Genomic DNA, 27,889 nt, shown 5'->3' on the forward strand with positions numbered 1-27,889 from the left:
TTGAATCACTGAGGTCATGAAGAACTGTATTACTACATTTCTGAAGCAGATTATATTATGTATATTACGTGCTTCTTCACCTGCATTGCTTGCTGTTTGGGGTTTTAGTCTGGGTTTCTGTACAGCACTTTGACATCAGCTGATGTAAGAAGGGCTTCATAAATAAATTGGATTGATTATGTTTATCTTGCAAAACACACATTTATTAGAACTCCTGAGCACCCCTTGAGCAGGTTTTCATCAAGGATCTCTATGTACTTTGCTCCATTCATCTTTCCCTCAATTCTGACTAGTCTCCCGTCCCTGCCGCTGAAAAACATCTGCACGGCATAATGTTACCACCACCATGCTTCACCGTAGGGATGCTGCCAGGTTTCCTCCAGATGTGATGCTTGGCATTCAGGTGAAAGAGTTCAATCTTGGTTTCATCAGACCAGAGAATATTTTTTCTCATGGTCTGAGAGTCTTTAGGTTTCTTTTGGCAAACTCCAAGCAGGCCATCATGTGCAATTTACTAAGGAGTGGCTTCCGTTTGGACACTCTACCATAAAGGCCTGATTTGTGGAGTGCTGCAGAGATGGTTGTCCTTTTGGAAGGTTCACCCATCTCCACTAAGGAACTCTAGAGCTCTGTCAGAGTGACCATCTGGTTCTTGGTCACCTCCCTGACCAACGCCCTTCTCCCCCAATTGCTCAGTTTGGCCGGGCGGGCCAGCTCTAGGAAGAGTCTTGGTGGTTCCAAACTTTTTCCATTTAAGAATGATGGAGGCCGCTGTATTCTTGGGGACCTTCAATGCTGCAGAAATGTTTTCGTACCCTTCCCCAGATCTGTGCCTCGACACACTCGTCTCAGAGCTCTACGAACAATTACTTTGACCTAATGGCTTGGTTTTTGCTGTGACATGCACTGTCGACTGTGGAACCTTATGTGCCTTTCCAAATCTTGTCCAATCAATTGAATTTACCACAGGTGGATTAATGTCTAAAAACCTGTTTTCACTTTGTTATTATGGGGTATTGTGTTTAGATTGATAAGGGAAAACAATTATTTAATCCATTTTAGAATAAGGCTGTTGAATGTGGAAAAAATGTGGAAAAGTCAAGGGGTCTGAATACTTTTCGAATGCTCTGTATGTGAGTGGGGATATTGGCATGTGAATCGCAACCGTTGTTTAGCTTAACTTCATGCACTCACACACAAGTGTTAAATTAGTACATCCAGATTTGAATAGTTTGGATAACACATGCAGGTTAGCGTTTTTTGTCATGAATCTTGTTCTGGAGGCAGCTCTGCAGAATGGTCGCTAGCAGGCAAAGACACAAAGTCATAACATCTAATTGTAAACCAAACCTTAACCCTAACTTTAGGGCTCCTAAGTGGAGCAGCGGTCTAAGGCACTGCATGTCAGTGCAAGAGGCGTCACTGTAGTTCCTGGTTCGTATCCAGGCTGTATCACATCTGGACGTATTTGGGAATCCCATAGGGCGGCACACAATTGGCCCAGCGTTGTCAGGGTTTGGCCGGGGTAGGCCGTCATTGTAAATAAGATTTTTTTCTTAAATGACATGCCTAGTTAAATAAAGGTTACATTTAAAATATATATATATATATATATATATAATAATAATAACTTTAACCACACTGCTAACCCTATAAACATCAACCTGCATAACACATTGCCACGTCTAACTTCAGAAAAAGTCAAACCTACTATATCACTAGTACTCTCCTGCCATCTAGAGCTCAAAGGATGAGTACTTTGACTGAATCTCAGTTGAATTTGTCACACGTAATAATACTCTAATTCCATACATGGTCTTTGGTCTACACATAGTTATTTGCTGTTTTGTATCCATCATTCCAACATTAGCCGGGGTATTAAAACAACAAAACACTCCAAAAGACTTCTGCATTGCTGAGGCATTGACCTGAATACAGTATGCATTCACTTGAGATATGTATTCTATTCATGTTAACAGATTATCTTTATTTGTAACTCATAAACCCAGTGCTTTACTTGGATTGAATTAAGTGCCGGTACTCATTTTGGGTGCCGGTACTGTTTACATTTGGGTGCAGGAACTCCACAATACATTTGAGCTAATATGCTATAAGAGAAACAGGATCTCAAGCAGTAAAACATTTGAGTTGCCCATACTCAGCTCCGGTGAACTCCTGCCCAGGTCAAGCACTGCATAAACCCCATAAAGCAGAAGTGAAAGATGCAGGCCCATATTTAGTATAAGGGTAGGACAATTTAAAAAAAGTTCTGAATAACATTTTTTTTTGAGAGAGAGAGCATACTTTTAGAGAAGGGAAACTGATGTAAGGAAAGGGAAACTAACGATAGAGATGTAGGAAAGGAATTTCCCCATCATCAACCCCTGATTGCGCCACAGGGACAGTTTTGCGGATATGTCAGTGTGGTGAGGCAGCTGATTGGTTGACGTTCATCATCCTCGCTCCACAATGGCCAAAAACTGTTGTCAATCAAAACAGCTAATCGTTTGTGTTTTCTTTCAACACGCCTGTCACATAAGTGGGCGTTTCATATCAGCGTCGGTTGTTGATGGTGGAGGCTTTCTTAGTCGCCCAGCTTTTTCAGCGATGTTTATCCCTACTCTTGAGGAAGACATGCACCATTTTAAACCGAATCGACACAGGTTCTACACAACGCGATGCTGTGGGTGTTGCCATGTCAGGACGGGAACCATCATTCTCGGCACTTGGTACATGGTACGTACAACTGCCAATGTCGCCTGGCTTTTTAGATTGTGCTAGCTAACGTTAACTAAGCTAGTGTTAGCTTATTTGCGGTTATGTTGCAGTACCCCCTGGTTGCCACTACTATCGAGAGTAGGCCATTGTGCTAACTACCAAAAAGCTAAATCGAAGACCATCTTTGTCAAGAAAGTTAGTTTGATATCTGATGCGTGCCATACTTTTGTAACATTATATCTATATGGAATTTGCTATATTGGCGCTAATGTTATCGGATAGCTAGCTAACTAACTAGCGGTTAACGTTACCCGTATGGACTTTCAGCTCCCCCCGGTGCACATCGGAGGTTGTTCTAACGTAGGCTAACTGTTACCAGCGTGTCAAGTAACAGTAATGTTAGGGTAAATCCACTTGAATTCAATCACTTTTTGACCGCATCCCTTTTCATACATGTTTACACATGGAAGAAGTGGTCAGAAAGGGACCATTCAGGAGTTACAGGTAGGGAAGTGAAACATTCATGCTTCTGCACCAGACCGGTCTCGTAGACTTGATAGACATAAAATCAAATTTGATTTGTTTGCAGATGTTATTGCAAGTGTAGCGAAATGCTTATGCCTCTAGATCCGACAGGTCAGCAGTATCTAACAGTTAGTATCTAACAATTCCATAACAACCTAATACCTAACAAATTCCACAATACCTAATACACAATCTAGTAAAGGAATGGGATAAGAATATATAAAATATATGGATGAGTAGTGACCGAGCAGCTAAGATGCAATAGATAGTATATAATAGGATACACTATACAGTATATACATATGAGATAAGTAATGCAAGATATGTAAACATTCTTAAAGTGGCATTTATGAAAGTGACAAGTGTTCCTTTTATAGTGGCCAATGATATCAAGTCTGTAGGTAGACAGCTGCCTCTGTGCTAGGGATGGCTGTTTAACAGTCTGATGGCCTTGAGATTGAAAAACAGCTTCTATCCCTCTGTCCCAGTTTTGATGCACCTGTACTGACCTCACCTCCTGGATGGTAGATGGGTGAACAGGCAGTGGCTTGGGTGGTTATTGTCCTTTCTGATCTTTTTTGCCTTCCTGTGACTTTGGGTGTTGTAGGTGTCCTGGAGGGCAGGTAGTTAGCCCCCGGTGATGCTTTGTGCAGACTGCACCACCCTCTGGAGAGCCCTGCGGTTGTGGGCGGTGCAGTTGCCGTACCAGGCGGTGATACAACTTGACAGGATGCTCTCGATTGTGTACCTGTAATAATTAAGGGTTTTTGGTGACAAGCCACATTTTTTCAGCCTTCTGAGGTTTAAGAGGCGCTGTTGCACCTTCTTCACCACACCGTCTGTGCTGTGTACACCGAGGAAGTTAAAACCTTCCACCTTCTCCACTGCTGTCCCGTCGATGTGGATAGGGGGGTGCTCCCTTTGCTGTTTCCTGAAGTCCATGATAATCTCTTGTTTTGCTGACATTGAGTGAGAGGTTATTTTCCTGACACCACACTCCAAGGGCCCTCACCTCCTCCCTTGTAGGCTGTCTCGTTGTTGTTGGTAATCAAGCCTACCACTGTTGTGTCATCTGCAAACTTGATGATTGAGTTGGAGGCGTGCATGGCCACGCAGTCGTGGGTGAACAGGGAGTACAGGAGAGGGCTGAGCACACACCCTTGTGGGGCCTCAGTGTTGAGGGTCATCGAAGTGGAGATTGTTTCCTACCTTCACCACCTGGGAGTGGACTGTCAGGAAGTCCCGGACCCAGTTGCACAGTGCGGGGTCAAGACTAGAGGTCGACCGATTAATCGGAATGGCTGATTTCAAGTTTTCATAACAATCGGAAATCGGTATTTTTGGGCGCCGATTATTTTTTTCATTATATATATTTAACACCTTTTATTTAATCTTTATTCAACTAGGCAAGTCAGTTAAGAACACATTCTTATTTACAATGACGGCCTAGGAACGGTGGGTTAACTGCCTTGTTCAGGGGCAGAAAGACAGATTTTTACCTTGTCAGCTCGGGGATCCAATCTTGCAACCTTACAGTTAACTAGTCCAACGCAATAACGACCTGCCTCTCTCTCGTTGCACTCCACAAGGAGACTGCCTGTTACGTGAATGCAGTAAGCCAAGGTAAGTTGCTAGCTAGCATTAAACTTATCTTATAAAAAAACAATCAATCATAATCACTAGTTAACTACACATGGTTGATGATATTACTAGATATTATCTAGCGTGTCCTGTGTTGCATATAATCTGACTGAGCATACAAGTATCTGACTGAGCGGTGGTAGGCAGAAGCAGGCTCGTAAACATTCATTCAAACAGCACTTTTGTGCGTTTTGCCATCAGCTCTTCGTTGTGCATCAAGCATTGCGCTGTTTATGACTTCAAACCTATCAACTCCCGAGATGAGGCTGGTGTGACCGAAGTGAAATGGCTGGCTAGTTAGCGCGCGCTAATAGCGTTTCAAACTTCACTCGCTCTGAGCCTTGGGGTGGTTGTTTCCCTTGCTCTGCATGGGTAACGCTTCGATGTGGTGGCTGTTGTCGTTGTGTTGCTGGTTCGAGCCCAGGGAGGAGCGAGGAGAGGGACGGAAGCTATACTGTTACACTGGCAATACTAAAGTGCCTATAAGAACATCCAATAGTCAAAGGTATATGAAATACAAATGGTATAGAGGGAAATAGTCCTCTAATAACTACAGCCTAAAACTTCTTACCTTGGAATATTGAAGACTCATGTTAAAAGGAACCACCAGCTTTCATATGTTCTCATGTTCTGAGCAAGGAACTGAAACGTTAGCTTTCTTACATAGCACATATTTCACTTTTACGTTCCTCTCCAACACTTTGTTTTTGCATTATTGAAATGATATTAAGTTAAAATACGTTTTTTTTTTTTTTTTTGGTCCTCCAATAATCGGCGTTGAAAAATCATAATCGGTCGACCTCTAGTCAAGACCCAGGGACTCAAGCTTAATGATGAGTTTGGAGGGTACTATGGTGTTGAATGCTGAGCTGTAGTCAATGAACAGCATTCTTACAAAGATATTCCTCTTGTCCAGATGGGTTAGGGCAGTGTGGATCTATTGGGGCGGTAAGCAAATTGAAGTGGGTCTAGGGTGACCGGTAGTGTGGCGGTGATATGATCCTTGATTAGTCTCTCAAAGCACTTCATGATGACAGAAGTGAGTGCTATGGGGCGATAGTTTTTAGTTGAGATACCTTGGCTTTCTTGGGAATTGGAGAAATGGTGGCCATCTTGAAGAATGTGTGGACAGCAGACTGGGATAGGTATTGATTGAATATGTCCGTAAACACACCAGCCAGCTGGTCTGCGTATGCTCTGAGGACTCGGCAAGGGATGCCGTCTGGGCAGGCAGCCCTGCGAGGATTAACACGTTTAAATGTTTTACTCACGTCAGCCATGGAGGAGAGCCCACAGTCTTTGGTAGCGGGTCGCGTCGATGGCACTGTATTGTCCTCAAAGCGAGCAAAGAAGTTGTTCAATTTTTCTGGTAGTAAGACGTCGATGTCTGCGACGGGGCTGGTTTTCTTTTTGTAAACTGTGATTGTCTGTAGACCCTGCCACAAACGTCTCGTTTTGGAGCCATGGAATTGCGACTCCAGTTTGTCTCTATACTGACACTTTGCTTCTTTGATTGTCTTGTGGAGGGAATAACTACATTGTTTATATTCAGCCATATTCCCAGTTGCCTTGCCATGATTAAATGCGGTGGGACATGCTTTCAGTTTTGCTTGAATGCTGCTATCAATCCATGGTTTCTGGTTAGGGAAGGTTTTAATAGTCAGTGGGTACAACATCTCCTATACACTTCCTTCATAAACTCGCTCACTGAGTCAGCGTATACGTCAATGTTGTTCTCTGAGGCTACCCGGAATATGTCCCAGTCCACGTGATTGAAGCAATCTTCAAGTGTGGAATCCGATTGGGCGCTTCTTGATTTCGTTCCTGCCTATGGGAGGGAGCATCAAGATGGAGTCATGGTCAGATTTACCAAAAGAAGGGTGGGAGAGGCCCTTGTATGCATTGCAGAAGTTAGAATAGCAATGGTCGAGTGTGTTTCTCACTTGTGTACTGCAATCGATATGCTGATAGAATTTAGGTAGCCTTGTTCTCAAATTAGCTTTGCTAAAGTCCCCAGCTACAGTAAATGCAGCCTCAGGATTAGAGGTCGACCGATTATGATTTTTTGACTCCGATGCCGATTATTGGAGGACCAAAAGAAGCCGATACCGATTAGTCGGCCGATTTTAATAAATAAATAATATTTATTTGTAATAATGACAATTACAACAATACTGAACGAACACGTATTTTAACTTAATATAATGCATCAATAAATCAATTTAGCCTCAAATATATAATGAAACATGTTAAATTTGGTTTAAATAATGCCAAAACACAGTGTTGGAGAAGAAAGTAAAAGTGCAATATTTGCCATGTAAGAAAGCTAACGTTTACGTTCCTTGCACAGAACATGAGGACATATGAAAGCTGGTGGTTCCTTTCAACATGAGTCTTCAATATTCCCAGGTAAGAAGTTTTAGGTTGTAGTTATGGGAATTATAGGACTATTTCTCTCTACCATTTGTATTTCATATACCTTTGACTATTGGATGTTCTTATAGACACTATAGTATTACCAGCCTAATCTCGGGAGTTGATAGGTATGAAGTCATGAACAGCGCAATGCTTGAAGCACAGTGAAGAGCTGCTGGCAAACACTCTATCAAATACGAGCCTTTGGTCATTAATATGGTCAAATCCGGAAACTATCATTTCGAAAACAAAACGTTTATTCTTTCATTGAAATACGGAACCGTTCCGTATTTTATCTAACGGGTGGCATCCCTAAGTCAAAATACTGCTATTACATTGCACAACCTTCAATGTATGTCATAATTATGTACAATTCTGGCAAATGAATGACGGTCTTTGTTAGGAAGAAATGGTCTTCACACAGTTCGCAACGAGCCAGGCAGCCCAAACTGCTGCATATACCCTGACTCTGCTTGCACATAGAGTAGTGACACAATTTCTTTAGTTAAAAGAAATTCATGTTAGCAGGCAATATTAACTAAATTTGCAAGTTTAAAAATATATACTTGTGTTTTGAAGGGCATTGATGTTAATGGTTAGGTACATTGGTGCAACGACAGTGCTTTTTTGTCATGAATGCACTTGTTAAATCATCACTTGTTTGACGAAGTAGGCTGTGATTCGATGATAAATTAACAGGCACTGCATCGATTATATGCAACACAGGGCAAGCTAGATAAACTAGTAATATTATCAACCATGTTAACTAGTGATTATGTTAAGATTGTTTTTTTTTTTAATGAGAAGTTTAATGTTAGCTAGCAACTTACCTTGGCTCCTTGCTGCACTCGTGTAACAGGTAGTCGGCCTGCCACTCCTTGTGGAGTGCGACGTATTTGGCCATAATCGGTGTCCAAAAATGCCGATTACCGATTGTTATGACTTGAAGTCGGCCCTAATTAATCGTCCATTCCGATTAATCGGTCGACCTCCTAGTACATATTCTTATTCCATCCCTTTTACTTATAATTGTGTGTATTAGGTAGTTGTGTAATTGTTAGATATTACTGCACAGTCAGAACTATAAGTACAAGCATTTCGCTACACTTGCAATAACATCTCCTAACCATGTGTATGCGACCAATAAAATCTCCTAACCATGTGTATGCGACCAATATAATCTCCTAACCATGTGTATGTGACCAATCAAATTTCAGTGTGATATCGATTGAAGTGATTAACCAAAAAGGTGTTGTGTTAAACTTCTGCGTTGGCGATCCACTTGAATCAAAATGAAACAATTTTAACTAGCTGACTCCTACAAATTGTCCTCTAACCAGGGATGTACACGTTATTCCCAGATTATGTGTGGTTTTTGAGCTGTGTTCGTTTTAACAGGACGCTAAATCAATTGATTTCGATGTGAAAATCGGTATGAGTGTAAGACAAAAGTGTTGCATTTGTCTCTCTGTTTTGGTGACCCCTGTATCAAACTGCAACATACCGAAATGTAGCAGACTGTTCTGCAGGTTGCCCTCTGACCTGTAATGTAAAAATATCTACTGTTTCCATGTGGTTTTTGAGTTATGGTAATTTCCACAGCGCATATCTCGAAGAGTTATTTATTGGCACTTGTACCAAAAACCCTGTTGTTTTTTTGACGTGTGCAGTTTCCAGTGCTCCTTTTTTTTTAAACAAGTAATTAGGACTGGTTGATATGCCCTAAAACTTTAATCTATTTTTTTTACAAACTTATGGGCGATTCATGATATACAGTGCATTCATAAAATATTCAGACCCCTTTTTCCACATTTTGTTACGTTACAGCCTTATTCTAAAATTGATTTAATTTTTTTTTTAATCAATCTACACAATACCCCATAATGACAAAGCAAAAACAGGTTTTTAGTCATTTTTATTAAAAATACAAAACTATCACATTTAACATAAGTATTCAGACCCTTTACTCAGTGTTTTGTTGAAGCACCTTTTTGGCAGTGATTACAGACTCAATTATTTTGGAGTATGACGCTACAAGCTTGACACACCTGTATTTGGTGAGTTTCTAACATACTTTTCTGCAGATTCTCTCAAGCTCTGTCAGGTTTGATAGGGAGCGTCACTGCACAGCTTTTGTCAGGTCTCTCCAGAGATGTTCGATTGGGTTCTAGTCTGGGCTCTGGCTGGGCCACTCAAGGACATTGAGGCTTGTCCTGAAGCCACTCCTGCGTTGTCTTTGCTGTGTGCTTAGGGTCGTTGTCCTGTTGGAAGGTGAACCTTCGCCCCTGTATGCGGTCCTGAGTGTTCTGGAACAAGTTTTCATCAAGTACCTCTCTGTACTTGGCTCTGTTCATCTTTCCCTCAATCCTGACTAGTCACCCTGCTGTTGAAAAACATCCCCACAGTTACTGCCACCACCATGCTTCACCTAAGGGGTGGTGCCAGATTTCCTCCAGACGTGATGCTTGGCATTCAGGCCAAAGAGTTCAAATATCGTTTCATCAGACCAGAGAATCTTGTTTCTCATGGTCTGAGAGTCTAGTTGTCTTTTGGCAAGCCTAAGCAGGCTTCCGTTTGTGGCTTCCGTTTGGCAACTAGCATAAAGTTGCATAGTATGAATATATAGATATTTTTTAGTATACAATATAGCTCAGTATTATAATTATTTTATACAGTAGTTTTTGCGCATCTTTATCAAGGGTGTCAATAATTTTGGACTCTTTCTTCGTGTGAACATCAAGAGATGTCACTATTTTCAGTTGATCAATATTCAAAACATTCTACAACACACAAGTGTCCTGGGCCCGGTTTCCCAAAAATCATATTAAGGTTAGGTTCATCATTAGAACCTTCTTAGGAGCATCGTTAAATATCTGATCTGTTTCCTAAAACCATCGTTATTTGTACTTGAAAATGTTCGTAATCTTAACGCCTGCCTCAGACCACTCGTAGAACAGCTGTGTCCTTAGATATTTTTTTTCCCCTTTGCCCTTACACAAGATCTCATCTAAACAAAGAATCACAGTTTATCCATCTCTCTGACCCCTGATAACTTCAGGACAAAGTTGACTACAAATACAAAGTTGCCAATGTCTTCAATATGCTTAAAATGAAAACCGAAATGACTTCGTTAAAATATAAACAGTATTTCAATCATATTGAGTTATTTTTAGTTCCTTGTAGGCTGTCTGTAATTTCTCTATATATTTCATGATTATGTGCCAAATCTGTGAATGTATATTGAGTATGCATTCAAATAAGCCGCCTCAAAAGTTGCAGTGGTAGGTGGTAATAGGAGCTGATCCGTCGTCAGTATTGTGAGATCATTTTAAACTAAGATTCTAATGGAGAAAAAATATTCAGAGAGCAGTGCTCCCTTCGATATTATCAGTATTGACACTAGAGGTGTGCCAACATGACCATACTCACAATCAGATCTGTAAATTCACAGTTGATAATCAGATCGAATGATATTCGTGATTGGAAAAAACGGAAGTGTTTTAATATGCCTAAATATATGTTGGCAAAATACCTCCCTACACATTCTCAATGCAAAAAAAAGATGCCGATTATGAGCTGTGTGCGGAGGGGTGTGTTTGTCCTCCAATTTGCAGTGGGCGAGAAACTGATCGGGGGAAATTATGTAGAGAGTGGATGGAGAAATATAGCTTCACTCTATCCAAACAGAACAGCAGGATCAACGTACAGCCTGCCCTTCTCTTTACAGACGGCCAAACTAGCCAGTTGAGTTATTTAGACCACGTTGAACCTTGCACATGACTGACTGACATAAGAAAGATACGTGCTGGCATCCGAAAAGTACTCCCCCCCCAATCACAGATAATTACAAAATACTATGATTGTAATCGTATCTTTAAAAAAAAATTTAAAAAAAAAAAAAAATGCCCGTATCTGTTATGATACTCGTTTTGTCTTACTACCCGGCACAGCTCTTTTCGACACCTGCTCCAACGATGCCTTATCAATTTCTCTCTGCGTTGTGTTTTGGGAAGCCCATGTTACATCTTTGGCCGTTGTTGGAAAGATGCATCTTTAAAACACTCAGAAGCCTATCTTCCTTCGTGATGACGGTCCCAGGTCCAACATTGTACAGTCGTTATTTCAGTGGAAATGAATAATAATGTTGTTCCTAAACCACAAGGGACTATCGGCCTCATGAAATAAATTGGTTAGGCTTAGGCCCACCATGTGTAGTGGTGGCGGATGGGAAGTTGACCTTCAGAGAAACTAACAAGTTTTTTTTTTGAGAACACTATCCAGACTAAATGTTTCATGGGATGTGGCTCTACATCTCCCTCCATTCCCTTCTTTCTATCCATCTTGGCTACATCTCTCTGCCCTTTCTACTCCTTTTTTTTTTTTACCACTTTTACTGACATTCCTTAGTCTATCATTCATGTCTGCGGAAAGGAAACGTAAGTTGAAACAGAAACTGATGAAATAAAATATAGATGTTCTAATCTACAACAGACTGTATCCTAGCCTGGTGCCCAGTCAGATCTATTTGTAATGTCTTGACAACTCCTATGATCATTGTCACTCACGCCAAATTATAGGCGTTGGCAAACCAACACAAACGGATCTAGGAGCAGGCTATGTATTCAAGAACATAGTCTAACAATACCTTTCTCTCTCTTGCCAGGTGGTGAACCTGTTGATGGGAATCCTGCTGACTGTGGCCGTGACCCACCCAGAGAATGTGCCCACCGTCGACTTGCAGTATGAGGTCATCGAGCACTACTTTAGCCACACCTTCCAAGGAGAGGGGAATGTCCTTAAGGGTTAGTTTATCTAATCTTCATGTGTGGCTCATGTTCAACTTGAGTTGTCTATGTTCGCCATTAGTGACATCGTCCACAATTGCTGCAGGCAGTAGCTAGCATGATTTAGCATCGTCCCCCGATTTATACAATATTTGTTAACATTTCCACATAGTTAGCAAAGCTGCACTACCTTTTTATATACTGGTACCTCATGGCTGTCCCACACACCGAGAGACACACACAGAGAGACAGCCAAATCCCCTTGATAACATTGCCATGGATAACTATCACCAAATGCCTGCTTCTTTAACCTTTTTTAGCCCAATATGGACTCATATAATGGACATACACAAAATAGTCCAAATTGGTGAAGTGAAATGAAAAAAATAAAAAACTGATAAGTGGTGCGTGCATATGTATTCACCCCCTTTGCTATGAAGCCCCTAAATAAGATCTGGTGCAACAAATTACCTTCAGAAGTCACATAATTAGTTAGATTGCACACAGGTGGACTTTAAGTGTCACAAGATTTGTCACATGATCTCAGTGTATATATACACCTGTTCTGAAAGGCCCCAGAGTCTGCAACACCACAAAGCAAGGGGCACCACCAAGCAAGCGGCACCATGCAGACCAGGGAGCTCTCCAAATAGGTCTGGGATAAAGTTGTGGAGAAGTAAGGATCAGGGTTGGGTTATAAAAAATGTCAGGAACTTTGAACATCCCACAGAGCACCATTAAATCCATTATTAAAAAATGGAAAGATATGGCACCAACAACAAACCTGCCAAGAGAGGGCCGCCCACCAAAACTCACGGACTAGGCAAGGAGGGCATTAATCAGAGGGGCAACAAAGAGACCAAAGGTAACCCTGAAGGAGCTGCAAAGTTCCACAGCGGACTACAATTTAGCTTTTTTTGGCCATGAAGGAAAATGCTATGTCTGGCACGAACCCAAAACCTCTCATCAACCCGAGAACACCATCCCCAAGGTTGAAGCATGGTGGTGGCAGCATCATGCTGTGGGGTTGTTTTTCATCGGCAAGGACTGGAAACTGGTCAGAATTGAAGGAATGATGGATGGCGCTAAATACAGGGAAATTCTTGAGGGAAACCTGTTTCAGTCTTCCAGAGATTTGAGAGTGGGATGGGGGTTCTCCTTCCAGCAGGACAATGACTCAGCATACTGCTAAAGCAACACTCGAGTGGTTTAAGGGGAAACATTTAAATGTCTTGGAATGGCCTAGTCAAAGCCCAGACCTCAATCCAATTGAGACTCTGTGGTATGACTTAAAGATTGCTGTACACCAGGGGAACCCATCCAACTTGAAGGAGCTGGAGCAGTTTTGCCTTGAAGAATGGGCATAAATCCCAGTGGCTAGATGTGCCAAGCTTATCGAGACATACCCCAAGAGACTTGCAGCAAAAGGTAGCTCTACAAAGTATTGACTTTGGGGGGGGGGGTGAATAGTTATGCACGCTGAAGTTTTCAGTGTTTATCTTATTTCTTGTTTGTTTCGCAAATAATATTTTGTATCTTCAAAGTGGTAGGCAGTTTTTGGAAATCAAATGATACAAACCCCCCAAAAATGTATTTTAAATCCAGGTTGTAAAGGCTTCAAAATAGGAAAAATAGGGTGAATACTTTCGCAAGCCACTGTAGATGATTTCAATGAAAACATCAAATGATGGCATTATAAACAGGAGGCTATAGGCCTATTTCAATCATTGAAATACATTTAATACTAATCAATGAAGTTCTATTTTGATACCTTCAGGCTTCTGTTTGTAATTTGTCTCAATATATTTCATGATGTGTAACACGAGCACAATGATGTGACTCAATATTTTCGGCCGTAGGTGGTAATAGGAGCTGATCCGTTGTCAGTATTGTGAAATAATTCTTAGTGTTCATTTTCACAAGTACTCTTAAGTTGTTTTTAGTGGTTGTACTAAATATCTTCTAATTACACGTTGCTTTTGTTTACGTTGTGAACATAGCAGAAACTCGAACTAGCTACATTGACTAACTAGTAGTTTCTTGACTTCATGAATATTAGTAAAATAGCCAGTGGTGTCTAGTGGGGGACATTGTGCAACCAAAATCAACTATATTTCTCATTTCAATTCACAAGATGGAATGAACGTGTGCGTTATCAGTCAAAAATGGAACCTCTGAGATTCTGGAGCTTGAACGCTGCCGTTGGATGTGACTCAACGCGAGCAGTATAGCAGCTTTTAAAGAATTCATAGGGAGCATTCCCTTAATGGTTAATGTATGGCGGCAACTCCGGACGCCCGATGGCTGTAGTGTAGCAGGGCTGTTAGTGTCCGGAAGTAATTTAGCCATGCATTGCATTTGTATTGGGTAACCATTAGAATAAGGCGCCTCATATTTGCAGCCATAGGAGTCGATCCGTTGTAAGTATTGTGAAATAATTATACTTTTAAGGTAAAATTTTTATGGACAAAGCTGATCCGAGAGCAATGCTCCCTTACTTTCGATCTTATCTGTAAGGTCCCTATGCCTCTGACGCACTTGTCGACTGTTCTCTCTGCATGATGTTTTGGGAAACGAGTCTTTGGCCGTTGTAGAAAAGATGCATTGTTAAAACACACTTAAGCCTAAAATCTATCGCTATCATGAAACTGGGCCCAGTTCTATGCACTCTGTGGTTGACTTGCTGTTTACAGGGTCGGGGTTGCGCTACATAAATCCTAGCTTTGATACAATGTCAGCATTCAGCGAATTGATTGGGCTATTATCAAAGCCTGGCACTGCTGTGGCTTCATCAGTGCCATTTCTAATCGGTCTCTTCCCACTTAGTTACTATGTTAAAGAAGGAGATTGTGAGCCAGAGTTTGGCATCTACACATCCGATTTCACCCTGCAGTAATGGTTCAAAATCACTGGTCCGACACTTTTTCAATGCTGTTCATCCCTTTATATGTCCCCCACCTACTGTCTAAATAAAGTCCACAAAATAAAAGTATATTGTTTACAGACAAAAGATGAGGGACTAAACCGCTGTAACCTATAGTCTATGTTAGTGATATCAAAGTACAAGGTGTGGAAGAAGAGGGCCCTCTTCAAATACCTGAGAAATCGATGGCTTCCTGCACAGTTTAAGAGTGACTGTGTGAATAATAGACCTTGAGAGCCTTGTGACTGAACCACACATGCCTCTCCTCAATGACTTAATCATTCCCAAGCTAAGCAGGAGGTAAATAAAGCATGTCTGGTTGGAGGTGTGTATGCTGGGTGAAGAACATTCAGAAATCTCTTCCAATACACATTGCCTGTGAGCATCAGAGGTGAACCAGTTCCATACACAGCTCGAGCATGACATTCATCAGCATTTCTCTGACTACGTTCCTCCATTGAGTAAAAAAAAAACTTCTGATTTCCAGGAGGACAATGAGCTGTTGCTATCGATAAGGTGTCTGATTCATCATTTTCACCTCGAATGGAAGTAGAGGGACTTTTGTCAGAGGTTGCTTGTTGTGAGTGATGAGGGAACTTTATGCACTTGGCCAGATGATTCTGCATCTTTGTTGCATTCTTCACATATGATTTGGCTCAGTATTTGCAAATGTACACAGCTTTTCCTTCTACATTAGCTGCAGTGAAATGTCTCCACACATCAGATAGTGCCCCGTGGCATTTTCCTGTAATGATTAGAAAAAAAAGAGTAAAAATACAACATACAATTCCATGTACAAATAAATAGATAAGCAGTTAAATTAAACAACTCCTTTGTGAGATAAATGTTTTAAAATGAAACATGCATGGAAACAGGTGAATTATCACTGTTAGCAGGCTCAAGCAAGCTAAAAATATATTCACCCCACCCAGTATTGTAATCAAAACTTACCAGAAAGCATGTAGTCCTTCGCTCAGACCGTGTAGTAGTGTGGGCTCAATAGCATATCAGTAGTGTGCAAGATCTTGAGAATCATCTGCACATTGCAATTGCAATGTTTCAATTCCATAGAATTGGGGATAGTTTAACCAAAATATGCCACAGGACCTAGAATTGCCTTGTGTATCCCACAAAAAGGTTCACTGTTATAAGCTAACTATTTTTAATGAATTTAAGCAACATTCCCCAAATTCCAGGGCTCCAGAAAAATTCAGGAAATTTACCGGGAAGTTTCCCACCCTTTGCAACCCTATTTGTCCTTCAACAAAGTATTTTACGCTAATGAATGTCTCTATCTGTGTGTGTATAGAGAATGCCTGTGTGGGATTCGCCATCTCTCTGCTGATGCTCACTATCAGCGCCATGATGGTCTATGGAGCCATTACTGTAAGTTATTTCCTTCTGATTTGTGTGTCTGTGTGAGCGTGTTTTCATCCACATCATGTCCATAATGAAGTTCACGACTATTACAAATTCTCGAGTCAACTTCTCAACATTTTTGCTCAGGGGTGGGAAAATAACCCCCTGCATAATCTTTCATCCTGACCACTCTCTTGGTTTGTTATGCAAATGTCTGCTCCTAAATACACACTCATGAAAGCCTCGTTTTCCTACTTTCTAATAATAGACCTTTTGGTCGCGGCTATTCTAAACCCTGAATACAAATTAAATTAACGTGTAAAGCAGGCCTACGACAAATACCCCTGGAGGAGTGTGTAAAATAGGAGGTTGAAATTATGTTATTGAACCTCAACCATTACGAAAGAAAGCGGACTGAAACGGGGAGGGACTACCTGGAGTTGTCAAATAATAAACACTCATTTTGAGTTTTGCATTGCAAAATGTTTTAAAACGATATGTGCCCTAATGAATACAACTCAGGTGGCAGCCCTTTGTCACATCCTGGTGTCTAAAAGGACAATTTCTAACGTATTTAATGCTTTTTCAGCAATGGACATTGACTCACTGCATGCAGACTCCTTACTTGTGCATTCTACTGGCCCCACCAGGGCAAGCAGAATGTTTGCTACACAACGTTGCTCTAACGATTATCATGTTTACCTCACCAGGCCTGCCTGATGGGCATCCATACTGACAGGTTTGTCGGCTATGTGACGTGGACCCGACTAGATCTGCTAGTTTAAATGGCGACGCACAGCTAACGCTTTCCTCTCGTAGAGGTTCTGCGTAAGCATAGAGCGTTATGCCTTAGCTGTGACTGCAGGCTCTTAGGTTACCCTTGTGGATGCCCTGTATTCAGTGTTCACACAGTAGGTCCATTGCTGGCTGTAGCCTCCCCTGCTTAATACCAGTCATGATGACCTAAGCAAAGACGTGTACAGTGCCTTCAGAAATCATTCACACCCCTTGACTTAAAAAAATAAATAATTGTTTGTGCTACAGGCTGAATTTTTAAAATTTATTAAATTGAGGTTGTGTACCACTGGCCTACACACAATACCCCATAATGTCAAGGTGGTATTATGTTTTTATAACTTTATAAACAAGTCACATGGACTCACACTGTGTACAATAGTAGTGTTTAACACGATTTTTAAATGACTACCTCATCTCTGTATCCCACTCATACAATCATCTATAAGGTCCCTAGGTCGAGCAGTTAATTTCAAACAGATTCAACCACCGATCAGGGATGTTTTCCAATGCCTCGTAAAGAAACACCTATTGGTAGATGGGTAAATCATTTGTATATCCCTTTGAGCGTGGTGAAGTTATTAATTACACTTCGGATGGATCAATAACCTTGTAGTTACTCCACATTACTAACCTAAGTGACATGGTGAAAAGAAGGAAGCCTGTATACTGTTACGTTCCCCAGCAACAAAAATGTTGTTCAAACAGAAGGGGGAACGAACAGAGTCACTGACAACAACCAAAATGAAACGGGTGGGTTTTAGGAGGGTGTCCACTGAAGGTTGCATAGCAACAACTGGGACCTAAAAAAGATCCACCATGAGCACCCACTACCAAACTTAGACAGGAAGCAAATCAAAAAGTGGAGCAAAATGAAAACAGGTAAGATCAGACAAAGGAATTTTTATTTTGATCAAACAGGGAGAGTCAACTAAAGGTGTTGGCCCTCCACATCTCTCAAGGCAACTGGAGCACCTTCCGTCTAACGAGGTGACACCAATCGGTGCGCCCTATGTGCTAAAAGACCAACCTCAAAACATAAATGGAAAAACCAAAACCTATAACAATACAAAAAAGTATATTTAACCCATTTTGAATTCAGACTGTAACACGTGGAATAAGTCAAGAGGTATGAATAGTTTTTGAAGGCACTGTACATAGAAACTCTTGATTTTGTGACATCCTCAACATAGTACCCAACATTTAGATTAAGCTTTTGCTATGGATACATATGGCCCTTGCTTGACAAACCTCCTGATGAACTCTAGTGAAATGGCCATCCTTTCACACTTTTGTTTAGTAATGTGTGTGGTTTTCCCTTCCCCGTAGCATCGTGACGGCTGGCTTATCCCGTTCTTTTGCTACCAGCTCTTTGACTTTGCTCTGAGTTGCCTGGTGGCCATCAGCTCCCTCACCTACCTGCCCAGGATAAAGGACTACTTGAAGGAGCTGGTAAGTCAGTCTAGTCCTTCACCACTGCCTGTCAGCTAGTCTCACAAATCACAATTATGAAGCGAACCAGAAGTCTTGTGAATGTTTTTAATTTTTTAAATAATTGTTTTATTCTAACAATTAACAGGAACAATTTTATGATAACCAACTGACATTCTTATGATACAGAAAAATACAAATCTGCTATAAAACATCCAGTTAACTTCTTGCGTCGAGCAAACCCGTATCCGGGAGCGTAATCATAGCCTCAAGCTCATTACCATAACGCAACGTTAACTATTCATGAAAATCGCAAATGAAAGAAATATATTCACTCAAGCTTAGCCTTTTGTTAACAACACTGTCATCTCAGATTTTCAAAATATGCTTTTCAACCATAGCTACACAAGCATTTGTGTAAGAGTATTGATAGCTAGCATAGCATTAAGCCTAGCATTCAGCAGGCAACATTTTCACAAAAACAAGAAAAGCATTCAAATAAAATAATTTACCTTTGAAGAACTTCGGATGTTTTCAATGAGGAGACTCAGTTAGATAGCAAATGTTCATTTTTTCCAAAAATATTATTTGTGTAGGAGAAATCGCTCCGTTTTGTTTATCACGTTTGGCTAAGAAAAAAACCCGAAAATTCAGTCAATACAACGCCGAACTTTTTTCCAAATTAACTCCATAATATCGACAGAAACATGGCAAACGTTGTTTAGAATCAATCCTCAAGGTGTTTAAACATATCTATTCGATGATAAATCATTTGTGGCTGTTTGGTTTCTCCTCGGAAGCAAACAGAAAAATACATGCAGCTGGAGATTACGCAATAATTGCGACGGAGGACACCAAGCGACCACCTGGTATATGTAGTGTAAAATGGTCAATCTTCCAATGATATGCCTACAAAATACGTCACAATGCTGTCGACACTATGGGGAAACGACAAAGTCTAAGCTCATTCGTGACCCATACACAGCCATATAAGGACTCATTGAAACACAGCGCCTTCAAAATCTGGGGTACTTCCTGTTTGAAATTTCATCTTGGTTTCGCCTGTAGCATCAGTTCTGTGGCACTCACAGACAATATCTTTGCAGATTTGGAAACGTCAGTGTTTTTTTTCCAAAGCTGTCAATAATATGCATAGTCAAGCATCTTTTCGTGACAAGATATCTTGTTTAAAACGGGAACGTTTTTTTTATCCAAAAATTAAAAGAGCGCCCCCTATATCAAAGAAGTTAATGCTCTTCGTTTTCTGGTCAAAGCACAATCAAGTGGTGAGGAGGCGCTCCGCGGACCCTTACACTTCAGCTCCACTATAAGAGTTGCGTTACCTTCAGCGTTGTCAATGTGGCGTTCTACATGCTACACAGAGTGCGTTGTTTGGAGAGCGAAGGAGCAGAGTGGAAGAGCATCTTTATTTTAAAAAATCTGTACTGTTACATATTGATCTATTATGCGTAAGTACCATGGCTTTGGTCCAGTTTTTCCGCAAGTACTCATTGTTTCTAGTGGTTGTACTGAATATCCTCTAATTACACATTGCTTTTGTTTACATTGTGAACATAGTCAATGTAGCTAGCTAGAGTTTCTGTTAACTAGTAGCTTCTTAACTTCATAAATCTTAGTAAAATAGCCAGTGGTGTCTAGTGGGGGCCATTATGCAACCAAAATCAACTTTTTTTTATTTTTTATTTCAATTCACAAGATGTAATGAACGTGTGCTTTATCAGTCAAAAATGGAACCGCTGAGATTCTGGAGCTTGAACACTGCCGTTGGATGTGACTCAACGCGAGCAGTATAGCGGCTTTTATTGATTTCAAAGGAAGCATCCCTCAATGGCTAATGTCTGACGGCAACTCCGGACGCTGTAGTGTAGCAGGGCTGTTAGTGTCCAGAAATAATTTAGCCATGCATTGTAGTCATTGCGATCTCTAGCGTTGCTGTTTTCTCAAGTTTTCTCGTGTCAATTAACTTGACATTCCTGGATTACTCATTATATTATTAAAGCCTGATTTATTCAACAAATACGATGGTCAGTTGAAAAAAGGTTAAGGGTAAAAAAATGTATTAAACAATTGAGACAAACTAATAAATCAGATTACTACATATTTAAGGACAGAATCTATATACAATCCCGATATGAGCTTTAACTGTCAGTAGTAAAACAAAGCTTAAACTGTTTGCGTGAACTCTAAATATACAGAAAATGAATGTTGAGTTAGCTTCCGGGTATGGTAGACTGCTCCTCACCACTCTATGACAGCAGTTAATTAAAGAAAAACATTCATATGGGTTGCTGATTCAAAGTTAGAGTTTATATTCAGAGAGAACTAAAGTAATTTCTGAGTACTTGGGAACGTTAGCTGGCTAACTCATTGACCTCGCTCTGTAATATGCCCCCCTAGAGGGTTTAAATGTGTTCTCACTATCGTTGTCACCTGGCCTGTCTGTCTTTATGGGGTTTTGTTTAGCTTCTGTATGTGCTGAATGTCTCTCTCCTCGCCTCTCAGCCAGACTTCCCCTACAAGGACAACCTGCTCTCCATGGACTCCAGCTGCCTGCTGCTCTTCGTCCTCGTCTTCTTCACCTTTCTCATCATCATGAAGGTCTTTGGGGAAAACCAGATTCCCAAAAATATGCAATTTATTTGATTTACTGCACTTGTTAGTGTTCATGTGAGATTTGATCTGAATTACCAATCCATGAAAGTACTTTAGTAGACTGATAGACCCTGACTGACAGGTCTTTAGTAGATGGATTATAGGCCTTCAGATGCTGAATCAGGGGTGTTTTGAGCTAGGCTATAACAAAAGCCTGCACACATTGTGGCTCTCTAGGACCAGGATTGAGCATCACTGGATCAGGTAGAAGGACTAAACATTTTGACCACTTTCCCCTCAGGCTTACCTGATCAACTGCGTGTGGAATTGCTACAAGTACATCAACAACAGGAACGTGCCGGAGATCGCCGTCTACCCTGCCTTTACGGCGCCTCCCCAGGTATGTTTGTGCCTGAAAAGCCCCTACTCGGATTACCGGTAATTACATCTGAAGCATACCTTTCACATCTTTAAGCAGTCTGCAAACAGGTTCGGTTTGACTAGGCGATGCAAACGTCTGCTCGAATACTCCCTAAAGACCTTCACTTGAAAAATATCAAAATAGTATGCCAATATTACTGTTGTTTATCCCTCTTGAGCAACAACAGCCTGAAATACTTCATCAAAATAGTCTGAATTAATCTAAGATAAATCAAGAAATCTGTAATTAAGGTCTAACTAGGATGTTTGGAGCAGTATTTCAAGTGAAAAGATTTGAATGAAAACTAGTAGTCTCTCATTGAATGACAACAAACACTTAATTGAAGAATCCTGTCCATAGTTCCATCTTCCACTAGGAGTAGTACTGTTGACCATTCACAGACAAAGGAGCGTGGACTTTGTCTACCGAACTTAGACTTGCCTCGAGGAAAAAATGTGTGCTCGATCAACCGAAGTAAAAACTGCAGAATAAAAATAACAAGTACAAGTTGCTAGCCCAATAATTCAAAAAGTAGCAAGCCAGGCTCCCCCGGTTTAAGAAATTTTTGCAGAACAAACTATTTTGGTGGCCTCTGGTACATTCTAATGCTATATGGTATTTTCACACTAATTAGTGTTAGTTTTATCAGCTGGTGTATAATATGATATAAAACACCAGAAACATTTTAATTTTGACTGCACTGGACCTTTAAAGAATCATATAAGAGTCTGCTGACTTCCACGAGCTTCAAGCTTCCTTTTTTAAGACAGATGAGAAAAAACATCTGCCATACAGGTATGATTGAAGAATGAAGCAGGTGTCAAACATTGGCTTTGCTACACAGAAAGCAGCAGCAGCTGACTACTCCATTGTCAATACTTTGATTAAATCAATATCAATAAGTATCATTATTTTTATTCAATCTGTTTTATTTGATCATATTTTGGACCAGAGTTAGGCTAGTGGAGAGATCCTACCTATTGTTTCTGCAGTGAAGAGGATTCACCATCATCAAATGTTTGCATAATTAATCTGCAGATAATTGCAAAAAGGCCTACCAGTATGCAAATGAGGGAGCCAACTGAACAGCTATTTTACCGATGGAATTTGGTAGGCTACTGACGAGTCACTCACTTTAACGTCACGGTCTGGCAAGTCCTGATGGACTTCATATCAAAAATACAAACAAGATCGTTACTTGTCCCGATGTGATACTATGGACGTACACTGTGTACGAAACATTAGGCAATCTTTCCATGACATCGACTGACCAGGTGATTCAGGTGAAAGCTATGATCCCTTATTGATGTCACCTGTTAAATCCACTTCAATTAGTGTCGATGAAGGGGAGGAGACTGGTTAAAGAAGGATTTTTAAGCCTTGAGATAATTTTGATAATGTGTATGTGTTCCATTCAGAGGGTGAATGGGTCAGACAGAAGATTTAATTGCCTTTTGAACGGGGTATGTTAGTAGGTGCCAGGCGCACCAGTTTTTATGTCAAGAACTGCAACGCTGCTGTTAAAAAAAAAACTTAACAGTTTCCTGTGTGTATCAAGAATGGTCCACCACCCAAAGGACATTTGGCCAACTTGGCACAGCTGTGGGAAACATTGGCGTCAACATGGGCCATTCAGCACCTTGTCAAGTCAATTCCTAACGAATTCAGGCGGTTCTGAGGACAAAAGGGGTGAAACTCAATATTAGGAAGGTCTTCTTAATGTTTGTGGACTCGGTGTATTGTATGATTTATTAAGGATATATAGTACTAGTCAAAAGTTGTATTTTTGTTGACCTTTTTCTACATTGTAGAAGAATAATGAAGACATACAAATTATGAAATAACACATGTGGAATCGTGTAGTAACTAAAGTGTTAATACAAAAAAACATTTTTTTTTAGAATCATCAAAGTAGCAATACTTTGCCTTGATGACAGCTTTGCACATCCTCTTTGGCGGCTTTGACATTCTCTCAACCAGCTTCACTTGGAATACTTTTCCAACAGTCTTGTAGGAGTTCCCACATATGCTGAGCACTTGTTGGCTGCTTTTCCCTTCACTGTGGTCCAACTCATTCCAAACCATCTCAATTGGGTTGAGGTTGGGTGATTGTGGAGGCCAGTTCATCTGAGGCAGCACTCCATCAATCTACTTCTTGGTCAAATAGCCCTTACAAAGCCCAAGGGTTTGTTGGGTCATTATCCTGTTGAAAAACAAATGATAGTCCCACTAAGTGCAAACCAGATGGGATGGCGTATTGCTGGAGAATGCTGTGGTAGCCATGCTGGTTAAATGTGCCTTGAATTCTAATCACAGACCGTGTCACCTGCAAAGCACCATCACACTTCCTCCATGCTTCGTGGTGGGAACCACATTTGCAGAGATCATCCGTTCACCTACTCTGCGTCTCACAAAGACACGGCGGTTGGATCCAAAAATCTCAAATTTGAATCATCAGACCAAAGGACAGATTTCCATGTCCATTGCTTGTGTTTCTTGCCCAAGCAAGCCTCTTCTTCTTATTGGTGTCCTTTAGTGGTTTCTTTGCAGTAATTTGACCATGAAGGCCTGATTTCACAGTTGTTGTGTCTGTTACTTGAACTCTGAAGCATTTATTTGGGCCGTATTTTCTGAGGCTGGTAACTAATGAACTTATGCTCTGCAGCAGCGGTAACTCTGGATCTTCCTTTCCTGTGGCTGTCCTCATGAGAGCTAGTTTCATCATAGCGCTTTATGGTTTTTGTGACTGCACTTGAAGAAACTTTAAAAGTTCTTGACATTTTCCTGATTGCCTTACCTTCACGTCTTAAAGTAATGACTTGTTTCTCTTTGCTTATTTGAGCTGTTCTTGCCATAATATGGACTTGGTATTTTACCAAATAGGGCTACCTTCTGTATACCACCCCTACCTTGTTGGCTCAAACGCGTTAAACATAATTTTGTGGAATTTCTTTCCAAGGCACACCTGTTTGTTTAACACTTTTTTGGTTAGTGCATGATTCCATGTGTGTTATTTCATCACTTTTATTATACAATGTAGAAAATAGTGAAAAGAAAAACCCTTGAATGAGTAGGTGTCAACTTTTGACTGGTACTGTATGAGATTAACTTTGAGTCAGTTCGACACCTTTTAAAGACTAGCCAAGCTTGCGGTTTGTCAATCAAAGTACAGTAATTGGCCTATGCGCCACCACTCCGTGGCTGCATATGAAACTAGCCAGGGTGCAACGTTCACTTCTCACTGGCCCGGAGTGGTGATCTACTGGCTCGAACATGGTGTAGTTCTTAAATGCATTGTGGACATGCAGGGGCCTATAGGTTGGCATGCTTTCTCTCTATATTTAGCTATTAATATGCTACATTTGGTTATTGTGTATTAAACATCTGTGTAATATAATTTAGCAATGCAAGTCATTACTCCATTGTTTAGAACTGCATTCTATTAATTGCATTCATTTTTGTTTCTAAATTGTCATTTTGTGAAGATTTTAAAATAGGACACTATTTCCAAAAGAGCAATCGACATGGCTATAGTAGGTTTTCCAAAACGCATGCTACTGCTTGAGATGATGTGACTCGTGGGAGCGTGGTGGTGCTTGAATGAATGGCCAATCATATTTCTCAAATACAAATAGCATGACATTTACGTGTGTAGTCTTCAATGGTAGACTGCGACTGAGCAGGTAAATGTTGAACTGGAATGCGAAAAGTTACTGTCTCTGTTAGGCCAGTGACTGACGAGATCCTCTGGCCCCACACACATTTTTACTGGCCCCGGGTCAGTTGTCCATCAATGATGTCGGATGAAAAATAAAATAAATGAATGTGTCTGAAAACAATGGGCAGAGTGGATTTTGACTTATCTTTACCACATTATATCTCCCTCCGTGTAAAGAAATTTGACTGGAACCACAGCGTACACATCACACACCCAAAGTTACTAAGAGGTGGGACAGATGACTGCCAAACCAGCAGTGTTTCTCTGTCATCGTTCACTTTGTGACTGACCAGGCGCCTGTACTATATCCATAGATCGCTAGAAAGTGCATTTTGTTCATTCTAGCGGATGAGTCCTCTGCAGTCTTTCTGACTAGAGTTGAAAAGTGGACAAAGAAGCCGACTGTAAATTAGTCTGTAATCTGGAAAACACTTAATAACGTCATAATATATGCGCGTTACTGATACAGTACACCCAGTCTCCTTCCCAGATTGTTTAAGAGACCGATTATAGCATTATCAAATGTCGCGAATATGATTCATGTCCATCTCTGGTCCTTTCACACTGCGAAGTTGGCTATATTTCTAAATTGATTCATTGTTTAATGAAATGAATAATGATGAACTTTCTCTCTCTCCTCAGTACATCCTGCCCACCTATGAGATGGCAATGAAGATGCCAGTGAAAGAGCCCCCTCCCCCCTACATGCCTGCCTGAAGACCCCCCTCGTGTGTGTGTGTGGCCTCCCACAGCTCGCCATTTTTAACCCAGCAGTGCATTTCTAGAGAGGGATAATCTTTAAAGGCCCAATGCAGTCAAAAATGTGATTTCCCTGTTTTTATATACATTTCTACACTGAGGTTGGAATAATACTGTGAAAATGATAAGGCCCTTCAAGTTTCAAGTTGTATTGGTTGTATATATGCGATACACGGAATGCTTCCTTACAGGTTCCTTCTCGACAATGCAACAATAATAAGAAACAATAAAAGAGAAGAATACTAACAAAGTATAAATGGCTCAGTTGAATAACATTTTTTGAAATTATAGTACAAGAAGGCACACATAATCCAATATTTGTGTGTTTTGGGGGCAAGTGGTTAAATGGTGTAATATTTGGCCCTTTTAGTGTAAGAGCTGTTTGAAAAGCGTGCCTAAAATGTTTGCCTGTTTTGGTGGGATGGAGTTTTGGCCTTCCATGGTGACATCACCATGTAGTAAATTAGTTAATAGACCACTAAGGAAAGAGTCCCAAACTTCTTTGCCTTAAGAGGTAAATGTTCAGTTCTTCACTCAGACCACTCCAACAGTCCTAGCAAAATTGCTCTTTGCTAAGAAGCAGTTTTTGTTTTCAATTAAAATGGTCAAAAGCAATCACTGTAAGGTGCTTAATTGTTACCCAGAAATGATTTCATATTTAGATAAAAACAGCTGCATTGGAACTTTCAAAGGCGCTGCATCATTCAAACCCAGACCCCATAATATTGTAGATAGGTGAAAGGAGAGTGGAGGGGCAGATCAAGTAGTCTGCCATCGGATAACGTGAAATGTATAAAGCGATGAAAGCTTTCCGATCTCCTCCCCCATCTTTCTGATGTCTTAGTAAAAAAATATATATATATTAGTGAAAGTACCATCTCTTGAATGCCTATCACCAGTTCATCTTTTAGAATAAACACCATCCTTTCCTTATAGATTTGATATTGTGTGACTCTAAAAAAAAATAAACATTCTTAAGACAATCCACTTATCTCTTATCTTATCGTTGAATCAGTTTTTTTTTTTTTTGTCCAGAGTTTGACGGGGACATCTGTAGCAGTTTCTCTCTTCGTCCCTTTATTTATTTAGCCTTGGATGTCCATGTCCATTATCCGCTGCCGCCTTCTGTGTGACCCTGCGTTGTTAGCTTAGTTAAGCTAGTGAATTGTGTTGCAGTTAAATTACCTGATGCTGCTGGTTAAAGGGAAAGTACACTCCAAAACCAAAGTTTGTCAGATGATTTCAGACAAGTTGTCAAGATGAGTCTCATTTTGTCTCAACAAAGGTCCACTTTGGAGGTCTGGAAATATCTGATAAATGTTGGTTTTGGAATGGATTGTCCTGTTTAAGGAGAGAGATGCTTTATTAGGAAAGTGGAGGGAATAAATGGCTAGTTTTGTGAACAGTGGTAAATGCATGCTACTCTTTCTGCCTTTTTCTTTACGTTGTGTTTTGATCCTTGTGAAAAACACATTCAATAAACATTTGTATTCATCACCTGACTGAGCAGTGTATCTATTCTTTTTACCTGATATGAGCAAAGAAATGTCATTACTTTTTGGATTTATTTGGTTCTGTACTCAATCTGGATTTATGAAACATACTCTATTTCTTGGATGAAGCATACAGAAGAGTTCTTTCTTGGATGTAGCACACGGTAGTAGTGGACGCCGCAGGAGTGTTTTGAGACTGGCCTACAGAATGACATTCAGTATTAAAATCTATTTGGAGGCAGCTTCTCTGTCCTGAATAATAGATCAGGTGCCATCTCATGTCAGTAAATTATG

At 40.6% G+C, this 27,889-nt stretch overlaps 1 protein-coding gene across 1 annotated transcript; it reads left to right on the forward strand.

Annotated features, from left to right (window-relative positions):
* Positions 1-2,539: 2,539 nt before the first annotated feature.
* On the forward strand, positions 2,540-27,601 carry LOC139406961 (lysosomal-associated transmembrane protein 4A-like). The gene is made up of 7 exons (XM_071150178.1): positions 2,540-2,736; positions 11,963-12,101; positions 16,316-16,392; positions 18,490-18,612; positions 21,115-21,210; positions 21,506-21,604; positions 25,986-27,601. The coding sequence occupies exons 1-7, from the start codon at positions 2,608-2,610 to the stop codon at positions 26,058-26,060; spliced, it is 738 nt and encodes a 245-aa protein (XP_071006279.1). The 5' UTR covers positions 2,540-2,607; the 3' UTR covers positions 26,061-27,601.
* The last annotated feature ends 288 nt before the right edge of the window (positions 27,602-27,889 follow it).

The sequence above is a fragment of the Oncorhynchus clarkii genome, chromosome 4 (assembly GCF_045791955.1).
Source record: "Oncorhynchus clarkii lewisi isolate Uvic-CL-2024 chromosome 4, UVic_Ocla_1.0, whole genome shotgun sequence".
In the NCBI taxonomy this organism is placed as follows: domain Eukaryota; kingdom Metazoa; phylum Chordata; class Actinopteri; order Salmoniformes; family Salmonidae; genus Oncorhynchus; species Oncorhynchus clarkii.